Here is a 17,194-nt window from a genome sequence, read left to right on the forward strand (position 1 = left end):
CATAAGTTTACATACCCTGGCAGAATTTATGATTTCTTGGCCATTTTTCATAGAATATGAATTATAATACAAAAACTTTTCTTTTACTCATGGTTAGTGTTTGGCTGAAGCCATTTATTATCAATCAACTGTGTTTACTCTTTTTAAATCATAATTACAACAGAAACTACCCAAATGACCCTGATCAAAAGTTTACATACCCCAGTTCTTAATACCATGTATTGCCCCCTTTAACATCAATGAAAGCTTGAAGTCTTTTGTGGTTTTTGTGGATGAGGCTCTTTATCTTCTCAGATAGTAAAGCTCCCCATTCCTCTTGGCAAAAAGCCTCAGTTTCTTGGGCTGTCTTGCATGAACTGCCCGTTTGAGATCTACCCAGAGTGGCTCAATGATATTGAGGTCAGGAGACTGAGATGGCCACTACAGAACCTTCACTTTATTCTGCTGTAGCCAATGACAGGTTGACTGGGCCTTGTGTTTTGGACCATTTTAATGTTGGAATGTTCAAGTAAGTCCCATGCGCAGCTTCCTGGCTGATGAATGCAAATGTTCCTCTACTATTTTTTGATAACATACTGCATTCATCTTGCCATCAATTTTGACCAAATTTCCTGTGCCATTGTAGCTCACACATCCCCAAAACATCAGCGATCCACCTCCGTGCTTCACAGTAGGAATGGTGTATCTTTCATCCTAGGCCTTGTTGACTCCTCTCCAAATGAAGCGTTTATGGATGTGGCCAAAAAGCTCAATTTTGGTCTCATCACTCCAAATGACTGTGCCAGAAGGTTTGAGGCTTGTCTCTGTGCTGTGTGGCGTATTGTAAGTGGGATACTTTGTGGCTTTTGCATAGTAATGGCTTTCTTCTGGCGACTCGACCATGCAACTCTTCTTTCTTCAAGTGCCTCCTTATTGTACACCTTGAAACAGCCACACCACATGTTTATAGAGAGTCCTGTATTTCACCTGAAGTTATTTGTGTTTTTTTCTTTGCATCCCAAACAATTTTCCTGGCAGTTGTGGCTGAAATTTCTTGATTAGAGTTTGAACACTGCTGATTGGCATTCTCAATTCCTTGGATATCTTTTTACATTCCTTTCCTGTTTTATACAGTTCAACTACCTTTTCCCGCAGATCCTTTGACAAGACTCAGAATCCAGAAACGTCAGTGCAGCACTGAATGAAAGATACAAGGGTCTGTCAGGAGTCCAGAAACTCACTGACCTTTTATACACACACAATAATTACAAGCAAACAGATCACAGGTGAGGATGGTTACCTTTAATAGCCATTCAAACCCCTTTGTGTCAAATTACGTGCATGTTATCAGGTCAAAATCACCAGGGTATGTAAACTTTTGATCAGGGTCATTTGGGTAGTTTCTGTTTTCATTATGATTTAAAAAGCGTAAACACAGTTGATTGATAATAAATGGTTTTAGCCAAACACTAACCATGAGTGAAAGAAAAGTTTTTGTGGTATCATTCATATTCTCTGAAAAATAAGAAATCATAAATTCTGCCAGGGTATGTAAACTTATGAGCACAACTGTATATTTACATTTATTTTACCTTTTTTTTTACACTTCTTTCTTTTTAATAAGGTTGTGTAGCAAGAGATCACTTACAATAGTGATTCATTGCTGGCTGAAATCAGCATGCATTGCAGCTGTTGCAGCTGTACCAGCTCTGTCCCAGCATCCATACATAACTTGTGACATCACATCCCTCTCAATGCAAACACAATGCTGAAGCATGATTGTGTTTAGAGCAATCTACTACAGGCGTTCCTAAGGAGTGCAGTGTGGCAAGATTGGAAACCATTGAGATTGAGATACTTGTTTTGGCTCCTGGGCTTTTAAGGCACATAGAAGATAAGGTTGTATTTTGATACAAAAATATTTTATTAAATATAGCATATAAAAAAGAATCAGTCTTGTAACATGTAACATAAGGAATGCATGTATGATATTTACATCAATGTACATACAGCAGTACAAAATACTCTTGCATCTAATGCGTTTCGGAGTACACATATCTCCTTCCTCAGGGGTGAGTGTTAGCAAGAGAAATTTCTATTCTAGAAACACATATTAAAGAAAAGAAAATAAGCATATATGACATCACATATATATATACAATGATCCACAAACAATTTTCACATTGTACATTTACGTATTTGTAATGAGAATTAGGATTCCATACTATTTTGATTAAAAACAACAGAGATTCAGGACAGGTATGACTGATAGATTCTCGGCTGCAAAGGCTCTTAGTGTAGTTGTTTTTAAAGGATGTTTTACATCCATGCCCAGTCAAAGAAAGATGTTCAAAAAATGTATTAGTAGTAGGGAAAGAGAGATCAAAGCTGTTGCAGCGGTCCCCGCACACCGCTGTGACCACCGACATGTTTCCCGGTGTTATTTCTGGGTTCACGGGCTCCAGTGCTGTGATTGGCCGGAGCCGCGATGACGTCACTCCTGCGCATGGGGCGGGAGCCGCTGGCCACAGCACCAGCCCTGAAGAAATGACACAAGCAGGCTGTTTTTTCAGTGGGCATGCTCCGATGACGTCAGCCCAAGCGTATGTAATAAATATCTCCTAACCTCCTGTGCAGGTTTAGGAAATATTTACAGTAACTACAGGTAAGCCTTATTATAGGCTTACCTGTAGGTACAAGTGGTGTAACTAAGTTTACAACCACTTTAAAACTGGATCTCAGCTATCAATGACAGCTGGTGGTTCCAGCAGGAGTGCCAGCAGGGGCCACAGAAACCACTGAGACTGGGCGCCATTTTAAAACGGCATTGGGGAAACTCTGGGATACCTCTGTGATGAAAAGCTGCTGTCTCTGCACTATTTTAATATGGCACTGGGGACTCAACTGCACATTACTGATTGATTTAAAGTGAACAAAGCTTCACCATAATCACTAGGATAATCGAACATTCAGGAATCAATAACTGAATAACTGAATGGAAGTGGCAGTATTTTAAAAGTTAGCTGAACAGAAGCCAATAGGATTTTTTGCTGATGGGCACATTGTTATTCACTGTGAGAAAGCTTGACGCTTTCTTTGTGGGCTTCGGCAAACCCCATTTAAAACATTGGCTATGTTGACTCCACAAGCGGTGAATGAATTCAAAAGCAAATGAAATGCTGGCACACACAAACACTATCCTACGTACATAAACATAGTGGTCATGCTATAAAAGTGCATTATTTTATCTGTATGTGCTTCTTTTGCAGAAACGTGTCTCTGACAAGTAATTTATCATCAATTTGCATACAAACGCAGACAGGGGTGCTGGTAACTCAAAAAATGTCCAGCATACTTTTTTCCAATGGTATCCCTAAAAGAGCATGTAACCCTCCATTATTTAAAAACATGCAAACATATAATGCTTGCTTAATGATCTTCCCCTTTTTACTAAAACATATAATGCTTGCTTAATGATCTTCCCCCTATTACTAAAAAAATCTTCTTCAGTCCAGACTTTCACATAGGTTTCTGTTTCATTTATAAAGCAGCATCAACTGCTTTACGGTTTAAGTCTTCCTCCACAAGTTATGAGTCAACTTAACACCAATCACAAAGACGTAGGAAAAGCCACAGACAGCGTACAGAGTTGTTGACATCAAAGATCAGGTGATCACCCTCTATCTACTGAGTAAGATGACTGTTTTGTCTTCTTTCTCCATTTGACTTAAAGCTCTTTGAGGCCTTCCACACACAACCACACAACCACAGTCCTTGCACAGTTGAAATTTTAAAAAACTGCAACCTCTTCAGCACCACATCTAGTGTAATCAAACCAACCTATTTGTGAAAAAAAGGTAGAGTTCCTTTATCTGTTTTTCATTCTCGATCAGTTCTCTTCTGCTTTTGCCGATGATTTAACTTCTACTTCTATCTTGTGTTTTATAAGTTGGAAAAAAATTATGCTGCAAATTAGTGGTTATGCATTCCTGTGGCCATACAAACTCAGAGACATTTGATGTCTTTGGGGAACTGCCTCTTTTATTCTAGGAAATTTATATTTTTTCCTTTTCTCTCTGCCAGTTCAGTCTAAACCACAAGGAATAAACTGTCGCCTTCAACCAGGCCACCATCATGGACTCCAGTAACCCTTTTGAACCATTTAATGCATTTACCAATGGCTTTTTCCGTGGTGAGTAGATTTTCTTTAACATTTGAAGGCATCTGAGTGTGGACAGTCTGACAGATTAACAATGCATTAATTTTCCTGCTCTGGGGTTAGGGGTCTGGAGTTGTTCTATAGATGCATGCCAGGCTGAGGTTTAGGAAGTGGTTGGTGTAGCATTCTGGGGGATGTTAAGTAATAGTTTTCTTTTCTCTCCTTTCCCAATATCTTTTTTTAGATCTTTGCTTTATTTCCCTTACTGACCAGTTTTATTAAAATATATAAAAATATGTTTTTTACATAGGTGATGTGTTCACTCAACTGCTAATAACATTATTATTGTTGTTTCATCAAGCTGGTTAATTGATAAAATGGATATTTACAAAAATAGAAAGGACAACATAGATTATGCTATTTAAATTTTTTATTAATGGTTAAGAATCTAACCAGTTTTAATAGAAGACATAAAATCTATTGAATAGATTTCCAACATATATATGTGCAAACAGAATGTTCTTAATGTTATGTCTGTGTAAAGTGAAAATGCAGCTTGGTTTTTATTCGTTATGTGTTATTAATGTCACTGAGAATATTCTGGATACTATAATGTCAACTAAAATCCCTTGAATGTCAAATGCTGCTAGATCATGACAGCCTCAACCAGGTTATTTTCACCGCAGATGTAGTCACACATTTACCAGTCAACCAGATACATCCCCCAAACATTTGTACTCTAAGCAGTATATAAAAATTAGCAGACAGTAGTGTCTGCCTATATTTACAGCAATCATTACTTTTCTCGAGGATAGGGATAGCTAATAAATTCAGTCAAAGCTGAAAAAGCTTACTTAGTACAATAATAATAATAGTAATAACATAATATTATTAAAAATGATAGTAGTTTTGATTCTGATACAGACAGAAAAAAAAGAAAAACAAATGCGGATTCACATTCACAAACACACTTAAGCTGGCCATACATTATACAATTTTCTTGTTCAATTTCCTCTAGATTTACCTTTAACTGTGTAGTGTAAGGGCCTACCTGATTGCATGTAATTTGAAAGTGTTTAGGTTTGACCTTATATTATTTGGTTTTGGTAAATCTAAAGGAAAATTGAACAAGAAAATTGTATAATGTATGGCCAGCCTCTATCTATCTATCTATCTATCTATCTATCTATCTATCTATCTATCTATCTATCTATCTATCTATCTATCTATCTATCTATCTATCTATCTATCATAAAGGAGTGGGGGTAGCACTTACAGTAATCACACAAGTTTTGTTTGAAGTGATGTTTCTGTCATACTAGATCAGTGGTCTCCGCCACTGGCTCATGAACCTTATGCGATGCATAGTTTCCTTTGTTGTGGCTTGTATCAACGACCTTTTAGCAGGTGCTTGCTACCTGCATATCTGAACACATGCTCTATTAAAGCTCCGCAAAACAAATAGGTCAATCAGGAGTTGTCAATGTAATATAATTTAACTTATAGAAAGCACTCTGAGATATATTTGTAGTTATTATTGATATTAATGTTTTTAAGTGCTATATTTTATAGTTAGTGTGATTCTCAAACCTCTTATATTTAACTCTGAAAAATCTATCTCTCTATCTATAAAAGAGAGCGGAGGGCACACTTATTGTAAATCCACAAATGACAAATTTTGATAAAAGGACACTTTGACTGTACTGTGCGGCCATTCTGCCACAGAAATGTTGCCTGAATTAAAGTTGTCAAGCATGGATTTACTGTGGTAAGTGTAAGCCCCATCTCTTACTGTACTGCTCACTATAAAACTGCCTACTTTGAGCTGCTCCTAGACCTGCTAGATCTGCACCATTAAACTCAAATGACCAAACAAGCAAAAAAACTCTTGATATTTTTTTTTTTTATAATGAATTTGTGGTTTTGAAAACAAATTTTTTTCCCCAATTTATAGTGCTACAATATTCTGAGTATTTTACATGGCTATTCAGATGTTAGTTACATCAACCATTACGTATTTCTTTAGTCACAATGAGTAAGCAGTTTTCCATTTTTTAAGGCTTGAAGAATGATAGGAATTATTTTATTTTTTAACTGTATTCCCTAGTGGAGTAAAAGCAGAGGATGGAGGTCAATGTATTATCACCAGTGCCTTAATTCTGAGAACTATGCATCCTTACACGGATTTAAATATTTACCACATATTTTATGATTCTTTTTTATGATTAGATTGGTGTTACTGAAAAAATATATATATTTTGGGCAAAACATGTATTGATCATCTTTTTTGAGATAGTGATGTTTGCCCTTGTTTTGGATGTATTTTTGAGCTTTTCTTAATGTATATAACTTGTAAGTAAACTTTGATATGTCAGTGTAAATGATTGGGATATTGCTATAAAACAAATTTTATTTGATTAATTACATTTGATTTAATAAAGAAGTAGAAAATGTTTACTTAAGATGGTAAATAAGGTAAAGTTATTTTTAAAAGCCATGTGCAGAAAAAAAAACAAAAACAACCACAACTGGACAAATAAACTTAGATTTTACTAAATGAACAGTCTCAACTCCTTTAGAAAATCAATGATTTACAGCTGTTAACAGTTGTTGTCTGGACATCCTTACAACAATTAATTTGGCTGACTGGAGTCGATACTGTGACCTTGGATATATTTTTAATGTTTTTTTGTTGTTGTTTTTTTTTGCATAAATTGTACCTACTACTTATCATCAATATGGTATTGCAATGCTTAAAATTACTTTTTAAGTTCAGATTGTTTTTTCGGGAAAGAAATCCTTTCCCACACATTCATGTGACAGGATGGGAATTTAAAGCTCTTTTCTTTTCAAGACAAACACTATTCAAAACTGATGCTTTATATGGGGTGAGCATTATTGGGTTTAATCACCTAGCCTCATCTTACGTCCTTCAAGGGTTCCATTGGTGAGATATCCCCAAACTAGTTTGTTTATTACACACCATAGAAAAGGTGTCACTTTTTAGAAAGTGGATTCTCAGTTGGTTCATTTATTCTACGCAAGAAGAACATATTAGGGAACTGTAATGCTATCATCTGGCTTGTTGTAATAGCCGCAGCAACTCAATGGGTTTGAAATTCTGGGGATAAATCACCACTTGAGCCCTTATGATAAAAGAAGCCAGAATGTGATTGCCAGCAACCCAGCAACTAGGTGGAGTTGACAGTTAGGTAAATTGTTTCTTGTAAAATCTTTACCATTAGAGGTTGATTTTTCATGTACAGGTAAATATCATCTAATAATTATCTGTATGTTAAAATTTGTTATTTTTTTTTATGTTTACATATTCTAGAAAAAAATAGAACATTTTGCAGACCAACTTCACTAAATTATGGTTGCTGTTATGCTATATTATTATGCTTACTATAGTTATTATGTTATATACAAAATATTTTAGAATTGTTTCATTACTTAATAATTGGTATTTTGCTGCAACAAAAAATGTTTCTACTTTTACTGGGGTTTGTTTGTCATTTTTGTACAGAAGTTGAAAAGCACGTTATTTTGTGACAATAGACGCAGAATTGGATAATTGGATCAATATGATCATATAATGTGACAGACTGGAAGAAACTACCAATATGAAAGTCATGTTTATAGAAAGAGTTTCGGACTTTTCAAACAAAAGTTGCCATTTTTTTGGATAGTAAATGTATATACGGACTTTTCAAACAAAAGTTGCCATTTTTTTGGATAGTAAATGCATATACAAAATATTGCATAGATACAGTATGTATGGCATGTAATGCTAAAAAATAGTCACATCTACAAGCCTTTTTTGTGAAGTTATGTGCCTGGTAATTTTTTTTATAGCAGCATTTTAGGAAATGTGTGTTCTTTAATAACTTTTGGCCTGTTTTCCAGCACTATTTTTTTATAATGAATCAGCTGAAAGCAAAATGCCAGCTTCTTCTTTTTTTTTTTTTTAGATATTTTATTAATTTTAACAAGGAATAGAGTACATAACTGAGATAAATGTACCATGGTAGCTTCTTAACAATAACCCTGGGGGCTATAATCTGGTTGATTCAACCTCACTGCTACTAAAACATTTAACTAGGTTTTGGCATGCACCTCATTTGTAATAAACTAAAACCAATGTGCTGCTAATGAGATGGTGGTATATAAGTGATTACATCTCTCAGTATCAAGGCGATTTATTTAAACCAGTAGACCCAGGGTGATGTGCGAGCTACATAGGAGATTTTAATTAGCGCAATACCGGCACTAAAATCTTGTGAAATTGAGGTGTATCACATGTATTGTGAACTGCAACATAGGAGTTCTCAGTGGCACAACTGATCCCCTACAGTTGTATTTTGTTTTTGTTTTTGTTTTTTTAACTAAAGTAATAGAGACACTGTTTCTGCTATGCGATTAAATTGAGACTCTAAGTTGAATTACTAAAGGAGTATAAATTGTTCACTAAGCAAAATGAATGTTTACATAGATTAGTGAATAAGGTGAAGCTGTGTTCACTTTGAATGCCCTAATCATGTTCAAGCGAAATAATAAAAAGCTGTATTTTGTTTACATATGATTGCTTAATTGAACATAGTTTTAATCATTCAATATTCACTAAATGAACATTCGGTTGGCTAAGTGAACAATTTCTACTCCTTTAGCAATTCAACTTAAAGTCTCAATTTAATCGCATAGCAGAAACAGAGATTAATCCCCTCTCTTTGCTTTTATAGATTTCAACAGGAGTAGAATAACCACTCATTTAGGAAATTCTAAGGCGATTTTTTTTCCCATTCAGTTGTGTCCCTCCTGAGACTAATAATTTAACAATCATTCAACTATCCCGTACTATTAAGCTGCTTTCACACCGAGGCGCTTTACAGGCGCTATAGCGCTAAAAATAGCACCTATAAAGAGCCGCTACTCTCACTCCAGTGTGAAAGTCCAAGTGCTTTCACACTGGAGCAGTGGCGTAACTGGAACCTTCAGGGCCCCGATGCAAGAAACCATAAAGGGCCCCCCTGACCCCCCGACAGGGCTCTTTTCTCCGAGCCCGATGGCAGAACAACAGGGCCCGGTCACAAGTGGGTGGCTTCATATAAAGGAACCGATTTCTCCATTTCCCCCGCTTCTCTTCCTCTCCCTCCCACAGGCATTCAGTGGCTGCAGGAGGAAAATGGAGAGATCAGTTCCTCTATGTCGGTGTTTCTCAATCTATTTCCAGTCAGGGCACCCTTGAAGTATACCCCTAGGTGAATGGGGCTGCACTGCAACCACTCTGCAACTGTGTGCATTGCATGCAGTTGCGGGATAGTGATGATGCATTTAAGGGGTTAAAACAGGCGGTCAGTAGGCAACATAGTGCCTCTTTACCGGCTTTTAAATGCCTCTGAAAAGCGAACTAAGCATGGATCGCTCTTCGGAGGAACAGCATTTTTTTGCTGGTACTATGAACAAGGAAAAAAAATAAAAAATTGGTTCTGATTGTACACATATAGGGGGTCAGGATTAAAAGTGTATATCTAAAATCTGCATACATACATGTAAACACACACACATATATAAATGCACATATACACGAACATATAAACCAATGGCGGCTGGTGCTCAAAATTTTTAGGGAGGCGCAAGCAAACTGAGAAATTTAGAAAAAAAACATCAATTGCAGACACTGTGCTCATCAATTGCAGCCACTGTGCCCATCAATTGCTGCCACTGTGCAATCAAATGCCGCCACTGTGCCATCAAACGCCACCACTGTGCCCATCATAGGCTGCCACTGTGCCCATCGAAATCTGCCACTGTGCCATCAGGTGCCACCACTGTGCCATCAAATGCCGCCACTGTGCACATCAAATGCTGCCACTGTGCCCATTAAATACTGCCAGTGTGCCATCAAATGCTGCAACTGTGAATCCCCGCCCGCCCGCTGTCTGCCCAGCACTTACCCTGTCTCGGTGGGGCAGCAGGTGGTGGCTACGAGTGGGGTCCTCCATGCGTCTCCTGCCGTCCTCATCTCCCATCCTCTCCTCCTGATAGGCGTCCAAAAGCTGCGCCTATCGTTTCAGCCAATCAGGTGACGAGTAACAGACCCGCACACCTGACTGGCGGAAAGGCGGTTCAGTGTTAGGAAAGTGAATATTAATTTGCTTTTCTAACACACCTGGGTGGACTGTGAGTGCCAAGCATGGTACTCGCAGTTCACCTATTTTTGAAGACTATTAGAGCCTATGGCTCTAATCAGGTGCTTCAAAAACACCCCCCGCTGCTGTAATTCAGGAGCTCGGCGCCCGAAAAGAGGCAGGACACCTAAATATGGGGGTGGCAGCGGTGCCCATGGATAGATTCATGCTAAGCATAAATCTATCCATTGGTCATAGAGGGAGGGGGTGGCTGGAGAGAGGGGGCGGTGCCTGTGCACCCTTATGGATGCACTGCCACTGATAAACACATGCACATACATGCACACTCACATACATACATACATACATGCACACTAACATACATACATGCACACACACATACATATGCACACACACATGCATACATACACACACATGCATACATACACACTCACACACATACATGCACACATATAAACACACATACAGTAGATAGATATTCTTATAAAAAACGGCAGACCTTTACCTTAGCTCTTCCTGCCGGGTACTGCACTGTAGGGGGTGACAAAGAGCACAGCACACTCTGTGCTTTCACTTTGACAAGCTCCCTGCACAGTCAGTGCCGATTACAGTTCGGCTGACGATCGAAGAGTACAGGGGACCCTCAAGGGCCCCCTGCAGCAAGGGGCCCAGTCGTCATGGCGATCTCAGCGACCCCTATAATTCCACCACTGCACTGGAGCGATGTGTTGGCAGGACACCAAAGAAAATCCTGCAAGCCGCATCTTTGCAGTGCTGTATGAGCGGTGTATACACCGCTCCTAAAGTGCCCCTGCCCATTGAAATCAACGGGAAGCGCCGTCGAACCGCTGGCATAGCGCTGCTACAGCGGCTCTTTGCGAGCGGTTTTAACCCTTTTTTGGCTGCTAGCGGGGGTTAAAACTTCCGTAAAGCGCTGCTAAAAATAGAGTCGCTTTACCGCTGACGTCCCCAACTTTCCAGCGTGAAAGTAGCCTTAGTATTTTTGCACTAGGAGATTAATGTCATTGTATGAGAAAACTAATCAACCATGTAGCCCCAGACTTGGGGTTCATTTCAACAAGGTTGTTATCTTAACACACACACATTAACCATCCATTATCAAGTTTTCAAGTGTTACGAAACGTATTCATTTTGGATGGACTGCAATGCACCTAAAATCAGGCATGGAGCATTTTTTAAAGCCACACACAGATCGTTCACATCTTAGCCTTGTGGTGCAGCGCTGAAGTGCATTGCATTAGTGCATTGGTGTCCGCCTCAAACTGAATGACATTGCACCGTTGTACATACGTTGCTGTGTGCTTGCTGTAACCACAGCAAAATGTGCATTGCTGCATCACCCTGTGCGAACTAGCTCCTAGCTTAGAGCTACACAGGTGATCGCTTTGTTGCTGCAAACCACTTGTTGGCACTCATCTTGTTTGTAGCACACTGAAATCAATGTGATGCTAATGAGATAACTGTCATAAATATCTCAGTGGCAAAAGGATTTCATTGCCTACGTCCCTAATCTCTGCAGTAGCCCCAATTTACACAAGGGCTCCCTGAAAAATTCAGGCTAGAGCTACATTGGTACACTAGGGCTACATGGGAGATTTTTATTAGCTCAGTTCAGCAACTTAAATCTTATTGAATGATCTCTATGTTTATATAACATTTCTTTTAATGTGAGCTTCTACATTAGAATTTTTTTACTAGCACAATTTAGTAGAGCAATCCATCTCCCACAATCACACAATGCCACAATATAATTGCATAGCTGAAACTATTAGCCATTGATCTTTTTTCCCCCATAGACTTGAATGGGAGTAGGAGATTAATCGCCCATCAATCACTTATGTAGGACACTCCTGAGTGATTTTTTTCTATTTAAGTACACCCCTGTGAGATTAATCCCACTAAATTAATTTTGTAATAATTGGCCAACAATCTGCAGTAGCACACAAGAACAATTTTTTTTGGATTTTTGTTGGGTTTGTAAGATTTCTTATGATGCCCCAACCAGAAAAATCACTCATGTAGCCTTATAGGGGTAGGGCTACACTGGCAACACATATTATAAAATGGTATTTGCACCATGAAAGTTGTACTTTTAGAGCTCATTCACATATCATTTGGTGACTGGCATTTTTCTACACTGGCCAGTCACCGCTAGGGCACATGGAAAACAATTTTCAATATGCTCCATTTGTACTGCAGCCTAGCCTGAATGTGCAGTGCACTGAGCTGTAGTAAAATGCAGACATGCTGCATTTTATCACAGCGCAAAGGTAGCCACCACACATCACTGCACAGCTGCACAATACACTGCGCTGCTGTGCAGAGACATGAATTATTTGTCACTTTGTGCTCCTCTAAAAGTTAAACGTTAGAAATAAAAAAAGGAAACTGTTTGATACATCCAAAAAGTGACAGCGTTCCGCACGCCAAAACGTAAAGCTTGGCATTCAGGCAGTGGGAACAGGCCCTAATAGAAGTATTACAGTGTATCTGGCACCTAGTTACTTTTCTGAAATATTTATGCTCTTTGGCACAGTTTGGCTCAAGGATATTAACAAGCACTCCATTTAGTATATGTTTTAGGATTTTCACAGAAATAAATGAAAAGAAATGTGTTTTATATATTTGATATACTGTATTACACCACAGTAACATGTACTCTATATTTTGCTCATATACATACAGTTACAAAATATTGCATATTTAGGATATCAAAAATTATTGAAAAAAATATAGATATATAGGCAGACTGCAGAGCATATGTAGATCCAAAACGTTTTATTTTTGTTTAGTTTTGAATAGTGGGAAATTGTTAAGACCTGTGTCAAGCTTTATTGATGTCCGTGATCTTACTGTGAGAACTCAACTTTCTAATTGTCAATGCGCAGAAAGTGATGGGAAATCCAAAATTTTACAGTTGTCACCCAAAATGGAATGGAAGAAAATCTTCCAATGGTGACATGTTTTGGTGACAACTACCTAAGAGGGGATTTCCCTGCACTTTGGAGTGATTTCCTCTCCCTTGTATCTTCAGGACAAGACATGAAGGGAAATTTCCCCAGTGGAACACAGACAGCAAACAACCTGGCAGGAGTTTTAATCATTCCTAATTCCTAATCTAATCAAAACTGAAAACAAAAGATTGCTAGATACACATTAATGCCCTGTACACACGGTCCGACATTGATCGGACATTACGACAACAAAATCCATGGATTTTTTCCGACGGATGTTGGCTCAAACTTGTCTTGCATACAAACGGTCACACAAAGTTGTCGGAAAATCCGATCGTTCTAAACGCGGTGACGTAAAACACGTACGTCGGGTCTATAAATGGGGCAGTAGCCAATAGCTTTCCTCTCTTAATTTATTCTGAGCATGCGTGGCACTTTGTGCGTCGGATTTGTGTACACACGATCGGAATTTCCGACAACGGATTTTGTTGTCGGAAAATTTTATAGCAAGCTCTCAAACTTTGTGCGTCGGCCACACACGGTCGGATTTTCCAACAACAAGGTTCTATCACACATTTTCCGTCGGAAAATCCAACCGTGTGTACAGGGCATAACGATAATGAGTGGAATGATAATGCAGGTTAATTAAAATGAAATATTGGAAACCAATAAAATATTTTCAATAACTAAAGAAACTATCCAACACAAGTAATGCTTTGAAACCTAGTGCAAACATATACAATACATGTACTTCTAAAATACTTGTAACCCGTTCCAGTGTAAGTTAGGAAATAGGCTGTTCCAAATAATGGGGATGGATGCTGAAAGTCAATGAATTTGCATGTGCATTGTTAAAAGTTGGTTATGAATGTGTATTACACACGTGTGTTGTATTCTTAGTTATTAATGGCCCACCAATAACGATTTCCACTTTGGTAAAGTAGTGTAATTTAAAAGAAACCTAAGTTGGAAGAAACACATAGGATGGCATTTCTTTCATGTTCAAAATACCAAGTGTTTGACTTTCCGAGTCACAAATCAAGAACAAGAATGCAGCAAGCAAATACCATTCTTAATCTGTATACTTATGCCAGGTCAGTGAGTCAGAATCTAATGAAGCCACTGGATTATTGTGACAACCAGGCAACCAGCAGTTTAAGAATGAGAAGTCACTTATCAGAGGTTTCCTTTATAACACAAGCTGTAAACTTTTACATCGTTTTTAAAAAAAAAAATCCACCCATGTTTTCTATGTTTATGTTACTTATCTATCTTTGTACCTTGCATGCTAACCAAATCAGTCACAGAAAGGGGGTGTTCTGCTCTCGTTCTTGACACTCATTGGGCAAACTGACTTTGGGGCTGTAGTGGTTTATTCAGCTGCATGACCTCAAAACCACTTAAGAAAGAGTTGCTTTCTCAGTGCCCCAAATCCTGCACTCTTGACAGATGCCCATAGGTGTTATTACTATCCTAGTTGGCTCTATTCTGCTAGCTGATAATATTTCAAAGTCAGCAGGAACACCAGGTTAAGTGGGTGGCTTGTATTCATGTGGGCTATTCACAAACATTTTATTTTTTTCTGATGATCTGGCTGGCAAGTCTGTTGTTTTTTCACCAGAACAAGCTGTCCTTCAGAAGTAGCAGTTAGAGAATTGGGACAAACCATTTACCACAGACAGGGGTACTTACAAAAATCTGCTTTTATTTATTTATGTAAAACTTTATCCCAAAAGGAACAAAACGGTTGCTGTAACTGCCTAAAAGGTGTTACCTGCAGTTTGGCTTCAATTTATTTAGTGTATCTATATCTGCTACTACGCCTAACACTACCCTTCCCCCAGACTGACAATACTGCTGTCCAAAGGTGTCTCTGTTGCACCCTAATACAATAAGTGGGTTACCAGCCAGATCACAGAGGGAAAAAAGCCTAAACAAAGAAAACGAATGCAGCCCCTTGCATCTAATAATTGGTAAGCTGTAAGATATAATACACTTTAGGTTTTGGGTTAAATTGCAGGAAGAGATAGACACACTGCAAACTTGCAGATCCAGAATAGAACGAATTTTGGTGTTTGGATTGCACATCCTTACTCAAGTGGTTTGTGTAATTACAGCTGCGGCACTATAGGAGCAATTGGGGTTTATTTACTAAAACTGGAGAGTGCAAAATCTTGTGCAGTTGTGCATAGTGGCCAATCAGCTTCTAACTTCAGCTTGTTCAATTAAGCTTTGACAAAGTACCTGGAAGCTGATTGGTTTCTATGCAGAACTGCACCAGATTTTGCACTCACCGGTTTTAGTAAATCAATAGAGATGAGTACGACCAAAAATTAATTTTGTTTCATTTCGGTTTCATTCTTTAAGCAAGTAATTTAATTTTGTCATAATCGTTACGTTAGAATGATTTGTTTTTGGAACGATTCATTATTTCATGAGAGTACATATTCATTGTTCTGACTTGATTCGTATTTTCGTAAGTTCTGTTATTCCTTTGTTATTTGGGAACATTGGCTATATTCTTTGTGTTCAATGTGTTAATTTGTTATTTTGGGAGATTAGTCCTCCTTCAAGTATAAAGAAAATATTTGGAATTATTGTTTGTTTTTTTTTTAGACGCAATGGAATTAATGCAGTTAGGCCCCACATTTTTCAAACCTAAGGACTGTGGAACTTATTGACAATTACAAATTTACTTTAAAGCTGAACTCCAGCTTTTGTTTGACTTTAAAGCTTGGCCCAAATGACTATGTCCCTCACTAACATGTGAGGCTGCTGGATGTGCTGTATAAACTGTATGTAGCTGAGGCTACATACAGCATGCCGCATTGTGTTCTGGGTTTGAGTCGAGAATTCCTGTCTCATACCTGGAATACAGTAGAGTCTATCTGATTGGGTGCTCAGCCATTTAGAGAAAGCAATGTAATCTAGCAATGAATACAAAGTTTCCTCTGAAAGGAGTCACAACCTCTAGCCATATCATTGTAAAATGATAAAGGTAATAGTGCACTTACCATTTACCAAATTCACAGCATTTGCAACTGTAAAAGAGATGTTAAAAAATGTGGACGCCAAACTAGAATTGCTGTTTACCAGCAGCAGCTATTGCCCCATTTTAGATGGTAATGGAAGCAGACCTTAATCTGTGGCAGGAGATGTTAACGGTGGCAGGTTGTGGGATGTACTAATGGTGGCTGGGTGTGCTCATACAGACCTCAGTCCATATTCCCATCGCATACTATCCTGGAACAAGCTCTTTGGGCTGCTGGGTGCTGTAGCGATCACCAGCTGGATACTGGAACCCATACGATATGTAGATATTCGCCAGCACACCGAGGATCATCAATTTCATCCAAACGGTATTTTATTCAAGAAAGATCACATCACAGAGCAGTGTAGTGCAACGTTTCGGATCCACGTAGGACCCCTTCTTCAGGCATATGATGACATGTCTGACAAAGGGGTCCTACATGGCTCCGAAACGCTGCACTACACTGCTTTGTGAAGTGATATTTCTCATACAGACCTGACATGGAAATGGTGGCAGCATGTCAGAATATTTTTGACCTGCAATGTTGAAAGGAGCAGCTTTGGATGAAGAAAAAAAATGGAGGGTGAAAGGATACACCAAATATTTAATCAGCAGCATGTGCAGAAGTTTATTGGTAGCTGAAAACTGGTCCAAGACCAGTTCATTTTCAAAAATGTCAGCAAGTCAACAGTGTCTGCTTCTTCACTAGATCCTAGAAAAAGGGGTGACAAACTATCTGTTTTTCATGGAAGGCAGATGGATGCCCATGCACTCCACATCCCCACACTATCTTCTAAGCACTAGTGTTATGGAAGAACCAGATGTCTGTCAACTTCAAATACAAGCACTTTGACACTGGTATTCCTTTTTTAGGTAGCAAGGGTCTTGTTCTGCCATATGC

General features: G+C 38.5%; 1 protein-coding gene across 1 annotated transcript in view; it reads left to right on the forward strand.

Moving 5' to 3' along the window:
• The first annotated feature begins 3,698 nt into the window (after positions 1-3,698).
• Positions 3,699-17,194, forward strand: part of RUNX3 (RUNX family transcription factor 3) — a 216,350-nt gene continuing 202,854 nt past the window's right edge. The window contains exons 1-2 of the mRNA XM_073615466.1: positions 3,699-3,836; positions 4,063-4,171. Of these exons, the coding sequence (XP_073471567.1) occupies positions 4,114-4,171 (58 nt within the window). The 5' untranslated portion in view covers positions 3,699-3,836; positions 4,063-4,113. The remainder of the gene's footprint in view (positions 3,837-4,062; positions 4,172-17,194) is intronic.

The sequence above is a fragment of the Aquarana catesbeiana genome, linkage group LG02, assembly GCF_042186555.1.
Source record: "Aquarana catesbeiana isolate 2022-GZ linkage group LG02, ASM4218655v1, whole genome shotgun sequence".
Classification (NCBI taxonomy): Eukaryota; Metazoa; Chordata; class Amphibia; order Anura; family Ranidae; genus Aquarana; species Aquarana catesbeiana.